This window comes from Typopeltis vanoorti, chromosome 17 (genome assembly GCF_054136105.1).
Source record: "Typopeltis vanoorti isolate ZY-2024b chromosome 17, IOZ_Tvanoo_1.0, whole genome shotgun sequence".
Lineage (NCBI taxonomy): Eukaryota > Metazoa > Arthropoda > Arachnida > Uropygi > Thelyphonidae > Typopeltis > Typopeltis vanoorti.
The window spans coordinates 46,941,094-46,961,151 of NC_143565.1; the positions used below are offsets into that span (position 1 = coordinate 46,941,094).

At 33.8% G+C, this 20,058-nt stretch overlaps 1 protein-coding gene across 1 annotated transcript in view; it reads right to left on the bottom strand.

The window, feature by feature from the left end:
* The window catches only part of LOC150097366 (kanadaptin), a 221,472-nt gene that overhangs the window by 99,771 nt on the left and 101,643 nt on the right, over positions 1-20,058 (bottom strand). The window contains exon 7 of the mRNA XM_090407155.1: positions 6,464-6,621. Within this exon, the coding sequence (XP_090263281.1) occupies positions 6,464-6,621 (158 nt within the window). The remainder of the gene's footprint in view (positions 1-6,463; positions 6,622-20,058) is intronic.

The following is a 20,058-nucleotide window of genomic DNA, read 5'->3' on the forward strand; positions in this document are numbered from 1 at the left end:
ACCTTACAGAGAATTTTTGCTCATCTCCTATTTAAGATAAAAAAAAATTAACAATAACTCAAACATACTTCCAGATGCATACAGCTTGACTACTCAATAGTCAAAAACACTTTACTAATTTTGTGTGTTCCACCAATCTTCTTACATCTTCGCCTTCTTTTCTTATAGAGATTGCCTTTATTCTGCACTTCAGAGCTGCAATACAGAAATCCATCTACCAAGTGAACAGGCTTAAGTGCTGGAAGTTATTCTTCATATTTTAATGGTATTACACAACATCAAAACAATAAATAAAAAATATCTTAAAAAATATATATAAAAGTTTTATATAAAAATATATCAGACAAATTAGAAAAGGCACTACCAAGATAACATAAATATTTATTAAGAGAGATCTTTGATTTCATAAAATCCCATTTCATTCCCCTTGACATATCTGAAATATTCAAATTTACAGTATATATAGATTACTTCACATAGGAAGGGAAAATCTATAAAAACTTGATGAAACTGAAATGGTTTTTTTTCCACCTTTGACTAATTACCATATGGAACATTGGGAGAACAAAGTACTTAACAGACCCACATAGCACAAGTCTGACTGTAGGTCTGACTTCTGCTATATGGTTGACATGTTTGCCTTTTGGCCTCACGAGTAAAATACTTTAGATTCGTTAATTCATAAACAGTCAGCACCATGAAATACAGTTCACATTAGAAAAATAATCAAATAACTCTGCCCTTTCTTAACACACTAGTTACACATCTTTCAAATGGTTCACTACCTTTATCTATTTGCAGAAAGCCCACACACACACATACAAGAAATCAAGCTCGACAATATGGGATGCTCAAAAGCTTACTGATAAAGCAGTGGTATTTGTTTTAATGACAGATCTCTTGCCACAGAACTCAACTACCTGTGTCACATTGTTTAAAGTTTTAGCCAATGGTCACAACTCCTATAAAAACACACCAAATATGACACATCTCTACATTCCCTTCTATATATCTAGGGTACATCTGAGAAGATAACTAAAATATTAAATAAATATTAACCTCCACACCATGTTCAAATGATCTATTCACCAAAGGACAAACTCCATCCTGTATCACATTGTGGAGTGTATGACTGTAACTTGGTCTCCCATGGACAGAGAAATCTGTTAGCATCTACTTCAGAGGACACAAAAAATACTATCATTACTGGCAAATTATACTTTGGACATCCTTTCACACAGGATAAGAAGGCAGAAAACTCATGCACAATAAAGAAATTATTACAAGTCAGAAGAACTTAGAAGTAATGGAACACTATCCTGACCTGAAGTATAGCTGCATTAATTTGCCTAAAATTTGGGAGACGGTCATTTTAAGATCAACTGTAAAACTGCAAAAACTTCTATTTTGCAGTGTTACAAGATATCAAGTTAGAACTTTTGTCTTTTATATTCATTTGTCCATTACAATTGGAACAGTTTCCTACACTCAATGTTGCTTGTGTATTGTGAAAAGCAATTCTGTTGTAAAGATGCTGGTTAAAAAACCCAATGAAATATCAACCAGTCAATAAATAATTTATTTACTATTTATTGTTTTGGTGTTGTACCATACCATTAAAACATAAAGAAATCCATCTAGAATTATGAAATAATAATTCTAGATGGATTATAATCATAACACAGAATTATGTCCATTTTCTCAGTTCATGTAATTCGGGTTTCATAGATAAGTAATCTTTAATATAGGAATCATGGAATGCAGACAAATATTTTGTCTTCTCTCCATGTTCTATCAAGTTACTCCCTTACTGCCATATTACAATTGTGCACTGATTGTCTGTTTTACTTGGGAAAGAAAAACAGAATTACCATTAAAATAAATTATACTAACTTATTTTCTCTAGTATATGAAATTAATTTTCTGGTTATAAGTCTTATAATCTCTCGGGGGGACCCTGTAACCCCTAGAGAACACGTCCTCTGGGTGGCGGATAGGGGAGCCCACCATATGTGTGTGTGGTCCGAATATACTGAATAAGGACTCGTGGACCAACAGGGCCATAAGGGCAATCATCTTGTAAGGGAAATGGCACTCCCATGGATCCCTAGCTGGATCTATCCTCTTCTTTTTCTACTTTGAGGAAGATCCACTCACTTTTAATCTTTCCTATAAGGCCTTATCAGCCAACTCTTCTTATTTTACGACCCTTATGCTATTAGAGTACTCGGGGGCCATGGGTCTTTTCATTTCTGGCCTTACAACTATGCCCTCTCTATAAACCTTACTATAATTCTACTATAATCTACTCTTTCCCCCTTCAATATACCCTATTCCTCTTATGGGTTTAAATTTGGAAGAAGGCTAGTTCAGAAGCCTTAAGGTAGCAGCCCTACCACTGAACTATTCCATCGTCAGGCTAGTCCTCTGACATGGAGAACATAATTCTACTTGTAAGCTGACAGAAAAAGATAATCGGATTGAATCTATGGAAAACGACCCTGGAATGAAAAAGGTAAAACAAAAATGGAAACAACAAAATATAATACACATAGCAAACTGGAATGTAAGAGGAATAGCATATAAAGAAATAGAATTAGACCAACTATTAAATGAAAGAAAATTTAAAATAGCAGTAATCACTGAAACAAAAAAGAAATTAAAAGGAACTATGAGAACCGAAAATTTTAATGTGATATACAGTGGAGTTGACAGAGACCAAAGAGCACAAGCAGGAGTCATGATTTGGATTCATAACTCCCTTTCAAAACAGTTAAAACATTATAAATTATGGAATGAAAGAATAATAGAAGGTAGAATAAAAATAGATAGAGGCTATTTAACAATAACTGGTTTATATGCCCCAGAAGAAGGAAGAGAACAGGATAATATTGATTTTTATAATCAGCTACAAAACATATATAATAAAATAAATAAAAATTATTACATAATTTTAGCAGGAGACTTAAATGCAAGAATTGGAAACACGAAAATTAATAATAATATAGGAATACATGGAGAACATACTCTAAATAGGAATGGTAAAAAATTGATTGACTTTGTAGTTTATAATAACCTAAAAATAATGAATTCCTTCTATAAACATAAAGACATATAAATATACTTGGACAGCAAGAGGATGGAAATCAGCTTAAAAAAAAAAAAAAAAAAAAAAATAAGCTAACGCCTTTTATTCCCTTTATAGGGAGTAGGTGAGGCCTTTATACCCTATCTAGCTTTTTGGAGATTGAGTGGGCAGTTCAATCTCCACCGGCAGCCAATCAGAGATAGCTGGCCCATGTCTATCACTAATTATAGCAGCCACCAATGAAGAGGCTGGCAAACAAGTGCTGCCATCTCTTGGTACCTAACCCTAACAAGATATGTCACTGTCTGAAATAATGTGGGTACTACGGTCGATTTTCTTGAGTTTACAGGATGAAAAAACAGAGTTTCTGGGAGGAAAAACCCGCTTGCCTGTGCCAGAGATCGACTAACTCGGGAATCAGTCGAAGAAAGGCTTAGAAAAAGTTCCTCAGTCGGTGACTAGACTTGAACTTAAACTTCGAGTGATCAAGCACAGAGGATGCAAGTGCCACTTCCACTGAGCTACACAGGATGGAAATCAATATTAGATTATTTTATATTAAATGAAAAGACATCAAAATTTTCACTAGATGTTAGAGTTCACACAGGATATGAAATAAACAGTGACCACTTCCTTGTTAAAATAAAATTAAGATTACCACCTAAATGGCTACAAGTAACAAGAACAGAAAGAAAATTTGAAACATTTGTTTATAAAACTAGACTATTGAATGACATAAATGTACAATGGCTATATGAACAAAGAATTAACCAATATCTAGATAAAATAAAACAAAATGAAAAAATAGAAATAGAATGGCTTAATATAAAAACGATACTAAATGCAGCAGCAAATGACCAAAATATTCAATAAAAGAAAAAAACTGAAGATCTGGGATGATACAATCAAAGAAATAATCAAAAAGAAAAAAGAAGCCTATCACCAATGGTTAAGCAGTAAAAGATTAGAAGATGAAATAGAATATAAAAGAATAAGAGCCATAGCTAAAAGAGAAGTCAGAAAAAGACAGAGAATCATGGAACAAATTTGTTTATAATTTTGAACATGATTTATATAAAATAAGACCCAATGTATATAAGATTTTGAAACACTTAAATGAAGATACCAAAGAAAACATAAAATTAAACACCAAATTGAAATTAGAAAAATTTCTAAATTACTACACAGAATTGCGGACAGACAAATATTTTAAAAAAGACAACTGGCAAACAATTAACGAAAATGAAAAGGAAATAACGAAAGAAGAATTAGAAATCAGCCTGAAAGAAACAAGAAACAGAAAATCACCTGGAGAAGATAAGCTAGGTTCAGAACTATATAAATACGCAGGAACAAGATTCAAAGAAAGACTCATTATTTTTAAATAAAATTTATTCAACTGGTATCCCCCCAATAGAATGGAAAAAAGCAATTGTGATTCCTATCTTTAAAAAAAGGTAATAGAGATGACCCTAAAAACTATATAGGTATCAGTATACTAAATTCCTGTTACAAAATATATAGCAGAATCTTAAATAGCAAGCTAATGAAATATTCCGAAAACTTTATTTTAGAAGTACAGAATGGATTTAGAAAAGAACGATCATGTATAGACCCGGCCTTTTGCCTAAAATTAATAATAGAGAAAAGAAGAGAATACAATTTAGAAATACATATTGCATTTATTGACTTTGAAAAGGCATTTGACAAAGTTAAAAGAAACATATTTTAACATATTAAAAGAAAGACAAATACCAAATAATATCCTAAATGCTATCACAAGTATATATGAAAATAATCAATTTCAAATAAGATTAAATCACGAGCTATCATATACGAGAGAGAGAGAGATAAACCAAGGGGTCTGACAGGGATGTCCCCTCTCAGCAACTCTTTTTAATATTTACTTAAATTAAATAATAATAAAATGGAATAAAAATTTACATCAGGGTATTAAACTTTCTCCTAAAGTGAACTTAAACACTCTCCTTTTTGCCGAAGCCCAAATAATAATTACAAATTCTGAAGAGAACTTACAGAAAGCTATTTTAGATCTAAATGAGATAGCCAAAGATTATGGTATGATAATATCAACAGAAAAATCAAAAACTATGGCCTTTAAAGGACAAGATCCAGCAAGAACTAAAATAGTAATAGATAACAAGATCTTAATAAATTTAGTTTAATCCTTTATCCAAGTGTAAGCAAACAAAGTTTACACCTGAAAATATCTTCAGGACTGAGGTAAGGTAGTGCAACATCAGACAACTCCGAGAAACGGTGGACCAAGCTCTCATCACTCCTTGTCTATATTTAAACCAAACCTAGTTCAAAAACAAACCAGACTAAAAGTATACAATACATTAGCCCTACCAGTCTTAATGTATGGAAGTGAAATCTGAACAATAAAACAAAGACAAACAAAGATTAATAACAGCAGAAATGAAGTTTATGAGAAAAACTGCAAAGTATACCCTATTTGATCACAAAAGAAAAGAAGAAATTATGAAAGAATTAAACCAAGAACCAGTAATAGAAAATTTAAAAAATATAAACATAAATGGATGGAACACGTTCAAAGAATGAAAACAGAAAGATTACCAAAACAAGCCTTAAAGTACAAGTCATTAGGAAAAAGGAAACCAGGACATCCTCTTAAACGATTCAATGATGACTTCTAAGGCCGGAACAGGCCATGCTAGGCCTAAATCCTCGATATGATGATGATGATGATATGAGATCAAGCATCATTTCATTGTAAATAAAATATTGAAAGTTTATTTTTCACTTGGTTAGAATATAATAAATTTAGTTTAATCCTTTATCCAAGTGTGAGCAAACAAAGTTTGCACCTGAAAGTATCTTCAGGACTGGGGTAAGGTGGTACAACACCAGGGCAACTCCTAGCAAGGAGTTAGTTGCCCTGGTGTTGTACCACCATACCCCAGTCCTGAAGATACTTTCAGGTGCAAACTTTGTTTGCTCACACTTGGATAAAGGATTAAACTAAATTTATTAAATAAAATATTCTGCTGCAAGAAACCAGTTTTTTGTGAATATTGCTTTACACTCTGAAATCTGGTTGTGAATTTCTAAAGAAGTGACAGCATTACTAAGAATGTACTTAGAGCAGAGGTGAAAACCCATTTCTTCTCCCTTCTATGGTGTACACTGAAGGAGTTTTTTATCCCTCTTTTAATTACTGCTATTTCATTTTTCCCCCTTTAAATACTGCTCTCTGTTTTAATTATTCTTTGTACATGATAATATAATATGTAAAACCAAACAAATAAATCACATGTAGCAAGCCATTTAGCAATATGCATATTGTTACATGTCATGAAAAATTAACAGAATTACATATTATAAACTTACCAAAGAATCATAAGTTTCCACATTAGTTTCTTTTTTAACCATTTTTCGCCTAATTTCCCTTTTTTTTTCTATTGTTCCTGTTCTATCTAAGTAAATATCTTCATCACTATCGTAGAAATCATCTTCTTCCCAGTTCTTTTGTTTTCTTTTGTGACTCTCTAAACATGTATGATATTTTTAGCACATCATCAGCAAATTAGCACTGTTTTCCATGGAGGAAAAAAAAAAAATCTACACACATACACACTCTCAGTCTTGCCATAAATACTGTTACAACTTCCACACATCCCGTGCTGCCCACAGAACTGCACAGGCTCGGTTCAATTACTGTCACTGTGCACAGGTAACTTTCATGTATTTATTAGTAGAGAGATTATGAGAACCATGCAGCTGTAATAGCACTTCACAAAAAAATGCAAACACCTATTATTTTCAACATGCAAAAACAACTGGGATCATTAGGATGTTTGTGTATCGGACTATTAACCATTATAACAATAACAAAACATATCTGACTGCCAAAGAACAACCATGCTGCATTAGGACACAACAGCTTGTGAGGGCTGTGAAGGCACGCTTCCACCATAATCCTGTGAGAACACAGAGAGTGATGTTGTGAGGGATGAACATTTTGCAGAAAACAATGTCACGTCTACAAATTGATGACCTGGGGCTAAGAGCCTATCGTTGTTCTACTGGACATTTCCTAAGACCACAACTTATGCGGCAGAGGGTGATAAAACCAAAAGCACTTCTCCAGTGCTATGCAATAGTCTTCTCATCTGTGAAGAGATATCCTCTTCACAGATGAGAAGACTTTCACAGTTGAAAAAAAATTTAAATGCCAAAACAATGAGGTATATATATCTCAGATGGTTGTACTGCAAGTGCCACAGCACCCAGGATTCAGAGAGAGATCATCACCCTGTGTCATGATGGTGGGGGATGATATATATCGGGGGAGGGAGGGGATAATCCAAGTTGCATTTCTCTGAGAAAGCATCAAAACCTCTGCCAAAATGTATCAAGACACCATGCTGGATCCTGCAGTATAACCCTGAGCAACACCTTGTTTCATTGTGTAGGCAGTGGATCTTTCAACAGGACTCAGCCCCTGCACACAAGGCGAGGACCACACAATAGTGGTTGGAGGTGAATGTCCGACTACACATTACCATCTGAATGGCTCTCCGAAAATCCCGATCTGAATCTGTTGGACTTCAAATTGTGGTGTCAGAGCTTTAGAAAGTAGCCTGCAACAAACAACATCTTAGCATCACCAGCCTGAAGGTGGATTTGGAGCGAGCAGTTGCAGTGTTTCCATTAGATGTTGTGTGTGTGTGTGCAGCCATCGATATGTGGCCTCACAGAATTCAGCCATGAAGGCAAAAGGAGTACATTTCAAATATTGAGTGCTGCTATATGCACATTATACATGTCATTTGTATATGCTGAAAGCTATAAATGATTTACTGCTTTATGGCTAGACTATGCACGCACGCACACGCACACACACACACTTGAAAAAAATTTTAAAAATGGAGAATTTTTTAAATAAAGAATTTTATATTTAAAAACAATGATTACTGAGGATATTGATCATCACTAAAGCACTTTCCAGTAATTAAAATAATGACACTTTAACACAATGAAATGCAATTCAAGAAAAATTAGAATATTTTTAAACTTAGAAAGTACTACAAAATAACAGTGCTGCAAGTGTAAATGCTATCCACCATTTCTTATTTTCATTCACAGTTCAAATAAATAATATATCCACCCATTTCTTTTTGTTTATTTGTTTATATTAAACTTTCTCCCAAATATCACAAAGCTTTTAGTTTATCTTGAACTAATTCCTCAAATGCTAATCTCATAATCTTGTAAATTTTGAAACACATTTTCACAAAAAACGATTCCCCCCCACCACACACACAAATCACGTTAATTTTGGCCATTAATGTTCTCAAGGTAATTAACTTTTAGCTGAGGTCTTCTCTGCTCTAAAATTTAATTTTTCCAGAATGGCTATTACTGTTATTATCAGTCTGTTACATCCTGTTGCTAGGAAAAGGTCTCTTCGCCTTTTCTCCATTCTTCCCTCTAACAAGCTATCCTGACTAGTTTTGCTATTCTTATGATTTCAATTAATCTTGTCTCTCCAACTTATCCTCTTCTGTCTCTGGATCTTTTACTCTCTCTCTCTCTCTTCTGGGGAACCAAACTGTATGAAGGACTACCCACTGTCAACATTCATCCTGATTACATGGCCAACTAAGTTCCACAATAGTTGTTTAGCTTTGTGAATAACATCAAAAACTGTGATATATCTAATGTCAGCATCTGTTGCTGTCTGTATTCTTTTTAATTCTCAAAATATTTTTTTTCCATTTCTCTTTGGCATGTTTTTTGTTCTTTTATGTCAAAGACCAAGTTTGACTGCTCTATGTCAATATAATGAAATGTACTGGGTTCCTTTTAAAAAAGATGGACAAATTACCCTTCATCCACTGACTCAACTTCAGAAATTATTCCATGCTTTAGTTATTCTCAACTATATTTCTAGGTCTTGTTTATTGTTGAGTGATATTTGTTCCAAACAAGTATATTAATGTACGCATCCTATGTCGATACCATCTAGGAAGATAAGAATTTTTCAGCTTTTAATCATGATAAAGCTACTTATATTGCTCAGTTTGTTTATCATCCTCATCAATTCAGTGGAGTCTCTTTTGAAAAGAAGGCAATATCATCAGCAAATCAAAAATTGCATACTTTATTTTCTAAGATATTGATACACCTCATTAGTCTAATCAAATTTTCTGAACACACATTCAAGTCTAGCCTACACAGTCTTGGGATCAAAGGATCACTTTGTTTAACCCTTTACTGATTCAGAAGGAATCACTCTCTCTCTTTCTGTGCATAAAAGCTGCTTGACTTTTGGTGTAAAATAGTTTGATATATAATGTTTACACCTTGTTCCAGCAGACCATCTAAAAGAGCAATATTTTTGCTATATTCATTACATTTTTCTATAATCTGTATTGTAAGTGATCTGTTGTAGAAAAGGTTTTCCTAAATACTGCTTGTTATATGGCTAGTCTGATTCCAGTTGACCAGAGATTCTGTTCTGAATGACTCTAATAAACAACTTGTAGTTATAAGAAATAAGACTAACTAGTCTACAGTAATTTAGATTTGATTTACAAGTTTTCTTGAGTAGGAAGGGTCATCTTTGATTTAAGCTACTGGTCTGGGATAGATTTCAATAATAATGTTGTTGTAGTGTTTCACCAGAATAGCTAACATCAAGTCCAAATTTTAAAGTCATTTATCTCTTCTTTACCAGTTTTCCCTCTTTCATTTCACATATATATCATTCATGATTTCTATGCTGTGAATCTCCAGAATAATCTTCTGGTGGCACAAGGAAGTTGGAATTAGAACATAGGTTTTAAAAATTACTTGCTATTTTTAAGATTTATTCTCTGTTGTATGTAGGTTCTCTTTTCATTTTTTTTTTTGGCTGACATCCCATCTTTTGCCATTTTCAAGATAATATTATTTTCCAAGGAATCTGAATCTATTAATACAGTGTTATCATTCCATGCATGTGTTTTTATCTTATCTCTCTCTCTCTTTACAAGCTTGATGAATTCAACATGCTTGATTTTCTGTTATTCATGCTCTTTGCAGGAATAACAAAAATAAAGAATGCCAAATTCCTGCTCTTAACAGTAATTCTAAATTTCATAATAGTTCTTCAGTATTTTTGGTGAAAATGTCTTTTGTTTTTCCTTGAATATTGATTACTGACGGGTTTACTTTTTCTGTTTTCATTTGTAGAGTAGGCAGGTACCTGTTTCTGAAAACAGATTCTGTATTTCTTGCTTGAGATTTGCTTTCTATGCAATTAATATCCTTCTGAATTAATTTGGGATCGTATTTTTTCTTGAAAATGATTTACTTATGTTTTTGTTAAGGCAGGTTTGAATGGAACTTCTGACTAATCTATGATCTGTATTAAAATTTATTTATTACAGTTTTTGCATTTTGAACTAATATGTAATCTATTTCAGCCATAGAGTTATTTGGAGAACATCTTGCCCATGTTCTTTCAGTTTCTCTTTCAGTTAAGGAAGGACTTTGTCAACAGCAAGGATTTACTTAGTACAACTTAGACTTTTCTGCTCTCAAGTTTTGTAATGTGAAGCCATGTTGTTCTACTGATGTCTATTCAAATGGAAGTCTCTTGCCTATCGAGGCAATGAAGTCCGCATAACCACTAAATGAGTGTGACTACCTTCAGTTATTGCAGCATGTACTATGTTGTAGAAGTCATTAACAATATCATTATGAGGGTTTGTTGAGCATAGATCAGGATTATGGTGATTACTGCACCCTTAGGTGTTTTAATTTTAAAAGAGGCCATCGTGTTCAAAGCATCCTTTCAATATGTTTGGTTTCCATTTTCACAACTCAGAAATTTCAGAGGAATGGCACTACTTCCTACCACATGAAAAACCTATAACAGGATGCTTCTAAATTGAAATGAACTATATGTAACATTCCTTCTACTCAAAAATTAAGCAGGCTTCTTGAAAAACAAAAGCACTATTGAACACATTCACTGCCTTAGTAGGCTGCTTTAATCTTAAAAAAGGAAGGTTTTAATGCTAAAACCTTCCTTTAATATTAAATGTCATAGATTTCTCAAATGCTTTCGATTCAATCAATAGCCAAAGGCTGTTCAAAATTCTTAGTATTATTCATTGTGTAGAATTTATGGAGACAAAAAGATGTGTTACATCAATCACTTTGCTCACAATTAAGAAAAATAGCACTCGATGCTCCGACCTATATCTTGTTTTTAGAGAAACTTGTACTATAGTTCTATACAATATATACACGAAAACACAAGGTAAATATATATTGTATATTCATATTGATAAATTTAGGGACACAAAATTTTTTATCACTAGAGGTCAGACTAGGGAAAAGGATTAATTAACTACGTAGATTTAGTTTACTGGTATACAGGGCTAGAGCATGTAGCTTGGTTCCTTACACACTTGTATCCTTCCGATGCTGACCTCGATACAGGGGTCGAAACGTCAAGTTTTATTTTATTAGTAATTAATAAAATAATTTGTTCAACACGTGTGTTTTTGTGTCCCTAAATTTATAAATACGAATGCTGATCACCGTGCAACCTTAAAAGAAAGAATATATTGTATATATCAAGATCATCACCGGGAATATATATATATGATCAAAATACAAGCTACATGATAATATAGATGAGTGCGATATAGTATAACTGCTTAGTTAATTGTTTACACCAGCCTGAACTCTGGTGAGGATAGAAAAAAATTATAATAATAAATAAATAAAATAAATAAATAAAAATATAAAAAAAGTATAATAAAATAATATACAAATAATAAAAAAAATTAAAAGTGGAACTACATCAAATGCATCTCTACAGTCCTATAATTCTTAAGTTTTCTCATGTTGTGTTCTGCATCATGTTCTGAATACTATATGGGTTGCCAATTGGCCTTCCAAACTCTTGGAATTGCCAAGAATCTTGGCAAGACAAAAATTTTGGAATTTTTGTCTCTATAAATTCAAAAGAATGAATGCTGACCACCATGTAACCATGAAAAAAAGAATTCTCAGTTACTATGGCATACCCTTGAAAATAGTCAAAACAGCAGCAGAAACTGTACCAGAATTATCCTGCAAGAGTAATGCTGAATTGTGAAATCCAGATTCACAGGAAATGGGTATGGAATAACTCTTAAAGATTCAGCAGGACAAACCTAAATCTCTGCTTTGCAGATGATGCTTGTGGAGGTGACTAGAATTCAGACTGCCCAAAAACCATCCAGATAATATATGTAAAAATGCAGCACTGATTGGGTTGGCAGTCAAAAGCAGTAAGGTATAAATGCAAAGAGAGGAAAAAATAAATTAATTTATTGAACTTACTAATATTTCCATAATCTATTATCCATAATTTTCAGAGCATAAATTATAACTGTGACAATTATACAGGTACTAATATCACTGTTAATACCATCAATAGTTTTGGGAGAAGATGCCTTTGATCAATATTGCCATTCTTGAAAAAAACTAGCAAAGACCTCTAATAGAAGCAATTCAGAAAACTGTCAGCTGAGGTGGTCGAGACACTAACTTAATCTACCTTCACCTATGATCAGTGCTTTTGCTCTGAACAGGCCAACAAATGGATACAGAGGAAGAGAAAGTTCAAGAAAACAGTTTTAGCAATACATCAGCAAACTTCTTTTTGAAGATGAGACTCATGACCATCTGGCACACATCTGGTAACTTGGCTGACTTTCATTTAATAGACTTATCTCCATGAGTTGTTATATGAATATTTCTGTATATATTTCCCTATTCATACATGAATAAAGATTGATGATATTCTTAGCAAAGTCTTTGACTTTTGTTTAACCACTTTTACACATAGATTAGCTCTCTCATTTTTCTCTGTATTCTTTTAAGACATTTACCGACTTGCTGGGAACTTTTGGTATGCTTTCTTCTTTTCTAGGACTGCTCTTCAGAGTTTGCCAATGAGACTCCATGATTTGTTCTTATTTTCAAATTGTTTAATTTTTTCTGGAATAATATCTGTCTAGTTGAGTCTATAGTTCATCTGTGAAAGCTACTCAGACTAATTATTTTAAAAACTTTCTTACATATCATTAATTGTTTCTTTTTTCACTAAAAACTAAGTGCCTATTTCAAATCCTCTGTATACTCTTATAATCTGAACCAGCAGAAATCAAAGAAATGAAGATATCACTATCAACAATAACATAGTCAATGAGGTTTTTCTTATTTCTTGTATCTTATTTCCATGTGAATTTGTGTACATCTCTATGTTGGAACATGATGTTAGTGATGACTAGTCCATATTTATCTTTAAGTCTAGCTTTAGTTCATTATAAGCTGATTTTTCTATGCTTGTAGACAATATGATTCTCCTGGCTGAGTTCAATCAATACTATCTTCAAATTCTATCACTAACTCCCTAAAGCTCATTTCTTGTTTTAAAATTTTTCACTTTCTCTCAAATAATATCTGAACATTTGAGTCAATAGTTCACATCTGAAAGCTGCCTAACTGTGATCCCTCATAAAACCTTTGTCAACATTTTTCTTTTAAGGGTCTTTTAATAATTTTATCATATTCTCATCTTATTTTTGGCCACAAAAATAAACGATGATAATTTGCTATCAAAAATAGCATAACGAATAAGATTTTTTTCATTTCTTGCATTATTTTCTCCATGTGAATTTTTGCACATCTTTATGCTGAAACATGGTGTCAGTAATCAATGGTCTATGTCCTGAACAGAAATCCAAGAAAACCAATAGTTAGTTATCACTGCTATTAGTCCTATATTTTTCTTCAAATTTTCTCAGAACATTTCTGTATGTTTGTTATTCATTTCCAACAATAATCAGGCTTCCCCCCCCCCTCACACACACATATTTCTTAACTAGTGGAACTATAGGAACAAATAAGTTACATTTTTCAATGTCCCATTCTGAAAGGCTCACACCATTGTACTTGAAATTCTCTGACCATTTAAGAGTTTATCTTCAAGGTTTAGTGTTGCATGCTGTAGTTGTTCCTTTTCTATGATCACTATTCCCTGAAGTCATTTTATAGTTATTTAGGAATAATTCACTTATTGACATAATTAGCTTTCAGTAGTCAATTATATGTCAACAACCCAATTCTTCTGCTAGCTCCAGTTTTCTTGTTAATGGTTCTTATGATATTAACAGTGATTTTCTTCCATTCTGTTCAGTTTGAGATCATTGCAGTATATAATTTTTCCCTGGTCATTCAGATTTCTTAGGAAAAACAGGAAAGGGCATCATGACTAAACTAGTAGAGGTCTTAGCTTCCATAACATGTAATTATGTATACATCTTATTATATCAAAGTGCTAATAAAACATAACCTTCACATCACATTCAAACCACATGTCAAATTAGCAACTTTGATCTTCCCTCCAAAGGACAAACTCCACACTCTAGCATATTCCCTGTAACTGTGACTTAGCCTAACTATGAACAGACAGGACAATCATAAGATCTGCCTGGAAGAACATAAGAAATACATTTGCTACCATTATTGTAACAAGTCAGGAATATCAGATCATGCTTTGGACATCACACAGGATTAGATGGAAGAAAAAACAATGTGCTATACAGAAGCCATTGCAGATCAGAAAGAGTATTTTTAGAGTCAGTAATGGCTATGAAGCATTCTCCTAATGTTAAAGATGGCTGCATTAATCTGTCAAAATTTTGGGAGACTGTTATTTTAAGATCAACTCCTACTCAAATATAGTAGTTCTTTATACAAATTAGAGGGTGCTAAATTAAGACTGAATATTTTGTCCATTACAATTTGTTTCACTTACACGCTGTCATATCTAAACTGTAACATGTTTTGATCTGAAGAAGCTGGTTTGAAATCCAGTGAAATATTAGCCAATTAATAAACATCCATTTATAATTTAGTTTTGTTTGTTGTAATAATACTGCTAAAATCAAAGTCAGCAATTAGAACTGAAGGCGATACAGGAAGATAGCGTGATGTTAAATCAGGTGTCAGACAAGGTGCCCGTTATCTCTATTATTGTTGGAAGTTTTTCCACTTGGTTATACTAAAAATTAAAGATACCAAGAAATTATATACTTGCTTTAATCCAGGAATCAGAAAACTTTTTAGACCATCAATCCCTTCATGGAATCCTTGATTCCTCATCGACCCCCCTCATGTTAAATAAATGAATGAATGTTATCAATAATAAATTTCTCAATTTAAAAATAATAATTCCTTCACCCTTTTCATTGTTTCATTGGTAAATGATGGTATAAATCCAAATTTTAAATACTCTTGTGAATACTGTCGGCACCTCTTCTTACCACCAGGGACTGTCATTATGGGCACTATAACTTTAAAAAAATTACACAGTAAATCCAAAGTTATCAGATCACTGAACACCACTCTGATAGCCATGGGTGATAGATGCGCACTAGCCTTGATTATCTCTGTTCTAGATGTCTTCATCAGGGAGAGTGTGCACCTCTCCCTTGTTGGCTCAGTCGATCAGCCAGTTAGTGTTGCATGTTTACTAGGTGTTACTGAAAATAATTTTAGGTGTTTATTGATCCCATTTTGACCCCCTTGGATAACCACATCGGCCCTCAGGGGTCGATTCGACCACTTTTTGCCAACCCCTGGTTTAATCCTTTATCCAAGTGTAAGCAAACAATTTTGCACCTGAACTATTTTCAGGACTGGGGCAACTTGTATATAGAAGCTTATGACTTCATATCACTTTTTTTTTCCCATTATCTCTATTGTTATTCATCATTTACATGGATCATATTATGAAGGAAACTGGCATTAAACCTGACCTCAAAATTTGAGATGTTAATCTCAGCTGTTTAAGTTATGCAGATGATGGATAATTCTAAATAAATCCAGAACAAAACTACAGGACTCAACTGCTATAATAAATTTGGTATGACAATCAGCAATAAAAAGACAGAATGAATATAGGCAGAAAAATTGAAAATATCACCTATTTCCTGAATGAAGAAGCTATATCTCAAATAAATCACTTCAGCTATTTAGGCACAATTTTTAGTGAAGATGACAAATTAAATAATGAAATAGACCACAGAATTAGCAAAGCTGGTATGATAGGAAGTCAACTGAATACAGTGATATGGAATAAGAAAAAAATTAGTTAAAACACTAACCTAGCTATATACAGCTAGGTTAGTGGTTAATGCAGTGTTCAAACCAACTTTAACTTATGAATCTGAGAGCTGCTTTAGAAATAAAATGATTGAGTAAAGACCGGAGACTACAAATATGAGTTCTGAGAAAGACTGGGTGTTAGGGTGGGAGTAAATAGAAGGATTAATGGTAGTATCACATTAAAAATGAGCAAAGAAACTAAACATTGTTAGTATTCAGGAATGTGTAAGCAAAGCTAATCTCAAGTAGTATGGTCATTAACAAAATGGGAGAGGGAACATTAGCAAAACAGTATTTGTTCCAGGATGGCAGGAAGATCAAGATCTAGATGGATTGATATGGTAAGAAGTACTTTATAAGACTGAAATATAAGATCTGATAATACTGAAGTCTTGACAAAAAACTTGATTAATTTGGAGGAAAATTGTTGACAAGAAGTCAGTAATGATATAACTTTTTACTGTAGTAATATCATATCCTGTACATCCCCACCACATGAGGATATATATCAGAAATTTGATGATGAGATCCAAGTGGATACCTATCATCACTCTGCACTAAGGGAAATGCAATTAACGGATAATGGTTAAAAAGCTACATTGATTCTCCACATTCTTTACAGACTTTCTGCTATGTTATCTCAGTTATCTGGCTTTCATCCTAAATTGACCCCAAACATTTTCCTTTTTTTTCCTATTTATGAATTTAGGGACACAAAACACACGACGTGTTGAAAAGATTATTTTACTGATTAATAATAAAACAATAACTTGACGTTTCGACCCCTGTATTGAGGTTATCATCAGAAGGATACATGTGTATAAGAACCAAGCTACATGCTGTTGCACTTTAATATACATGTAAATTACATCTACGTTATTAACTAATCTTTTTTTCTTAGCCTGTCCTCTAGTGATAAAAAAAAAAATACTAATAAAAACTCCAATAAACTCTGCTAAAGTCCTCACGTACTAGGATTCTTCTGGAATTATACAGTTTATATTGTTATATTACGATTATCTTCTGGATTTATACAGTACAGGTTGCTATTGAATGTTCAGGAGAAAAAAAAAAAAAAAAAACACTCCACCAAGTCTTCTTGTATTGAGATTTTTCTTTGTGGTTGCTATGAAGGTTGCAGATGGGTCCTCCACATTCTTTGAATGGTTAGACCATCATTTTTATTCAGATTCGGATCATGTTTGAGCATTTCACATGCTTCCTTGAATTTCCGCTCGAACCAAGTTTTGGTGCGGTGTAGGGACTCGGTACCTTTCCAACCAATTCTGTGGTATGTTTGGAGTGTGCGATCAGAAAGGCCGGTTTTTCCAAAGTGGAGGTATTTTATGTGTTCATCCTTCCTGATTGGGATGGTTCACCCTGTTTCCCCTATGTATGGTATGTTACATATTCAATGCATTTTGTAAACCCCTTGGGTGGGCTAGGTGTGGCAGGGGATTCTTGGAAGAACTGAGTAGGTGTCTTAATTTTGTCGGGGGTTTAAAGGTGGTTTTGATGTTGTATTTGTGTAGTATTCTGTCTATTTTTTCTGAAATGCCTCTAACATATGGTATAGCAATAGCATTCTTGAAATCTTTTTTGTTATTAGTGGTATCTATGTGGAGCATATTGTGAATGGTTTTTTATACTGTATTTTTTATAAAGGTATGTTTGATGGTCTCATATTCATGGTCATGTAGGAAGGGGAATGACCAACCAATTCCTTGAGTGTGGCCGCTAATTTTTTGGCTAAGTAGCAATTCGGACTGTCGATTACTTCCACAATTGGACATAATGGCGTGTCTGTTTTGTGTACTTTTGGCAGGCCATAAATTCTGGGCACGCGGGCATACTGCGGTATTAATTTTTTAATTGTTTCTTCTGGCCACGTGTTAACTGATTTAAGTAGTTCAGTAGTTTTCTTTTTGTTGTAATTTACCATTTGGTAGGTGTTGTGGTCCGATACCAAATGGTTCATTTTTTCAATGTAGGTTGTCCGATTTAAAACAACAGTGGCATTCCCTTTATCTGCTTTTGTGATAATAACGTCACGGTTATTTTTTAGGGATTTGAGTGCCAGTTTTTCCGCTTTGTTTAGGTTGCTGCTTAATTTTTTGGTTGAATTTAGTAAACAGGCAGTTTCCATCTGTATTTTGTCAGCTAAATTTTGTCAGCTAAGATCCCTCCCCTTTGCGGGGAGGGATCTTAAACCTCTCTTGATATGATATATTATATCTAGTTTATTTACTGACCTCAGAGCAATGGCGTAATTTAAACCTTTCTCCAGTAGCAAGAGTTCACCTTGGGTGAGGCTGTAATCCGAATGGTTGATAACCAGACAGTGGTCCGATAGTGGTTAGTTGCTCCTAACGTTTGTGGGTGATTGGCTGCTCCTTTCGTTATGATGTTGTAATTGTCTTGTGCTTTCCTGTAGTTTTAATGCTTGAAACTTTGTTATTAATTGTTCTTTGTTTTTGAGTAATAGGTGCTTGGCTGAGTCATCTGTGATCTTGTCCAGAATATTCATAATTTCCGGATTAATGTAACTGGATAGCTGAAATTTTAGTTGTAACACTTTGGCTTGGGTAGATGCTAAGTTCTTTCGTGCCCCGTGGATCTGTTCTCTTAACAACGCTTTTTCTAGCCTGGCATAGATACGGAGCGCTTTAGCTGATGTAAATTTCTTCTTTACTTTAATGCAGTTGGGTATTAAGTTGCTGTCTCTACATCATTTCAAAAAGGCTAGTCGATTAATTAACATGGAACTACGTATCTTTAGCTTACCGTAGAGGCTGCACTGCTTGTGGGTGTATTCAAGGAATTGGTTGGTCATTCCCCTTCCTACATAAAAAATACACAACAATTCATAAACAAAATTAAAAACATTACACTCAACGACCAAGATCAGCTTGTTATTTGACATAACTTCCCTTTTCACCAATGTCCCAATCAATGATACTATCTTACTCTTACAGAACATATTTCCACATGACTCACGGCTCTCTTTGCCCACGTACTCCGCTCCGGATATTTCATGTGGTAAATCAATTTTTACCTACAAAAAGAGGATACAGCCATGGGCTCACCACTATCCCCCCCCCCCCCCCAATAGCAAACTTTTACATGGAAGACTTTGAGCAACGAGCCTAGAATCGGCATTGCTAAAGCCCAAAATTTGGCTCAGATACGGCGCTGATATTTTTGCCATTTGGCCCCACTGCCACGAAGCACTAGATATATTCCTTAGCCACCTGAACAAACAACACAAACGCACCCAATTCACCATTGAAATAGAAAAAACAACTCTCTTCCATTCCTAGACACACTTGTCACACGTCTTCCTTCAGGCTGTCTTTCCTTCTCAGTTTACCGCAAACCTACACACACACACACACACACACACACACACACACACACACACACACACACACACACACACACACACACACACACACACAAAACTTCTTATCACCACCCAACACAAAAACTAGGGGTCATAAGCACCCTTAAACACTGAGTTCAAACTATTTGTTCAAATGAACAAGCTCTTAACCATGAATATGAGACCATCAAACATACCTTTATAAAAAATGGATACAGTATAAAAACCATTCACAAGATCCTCCACAAAGATAACACTAATAACAAAAAAGATTTCAAGAATGCTATTGCTATACCATATGTTAGAGGCATTTCAGAAAAAATAGACAGAATACTACATAAATACAACATCAAAACCACCTTTAAACCCCTGACAAAATTAA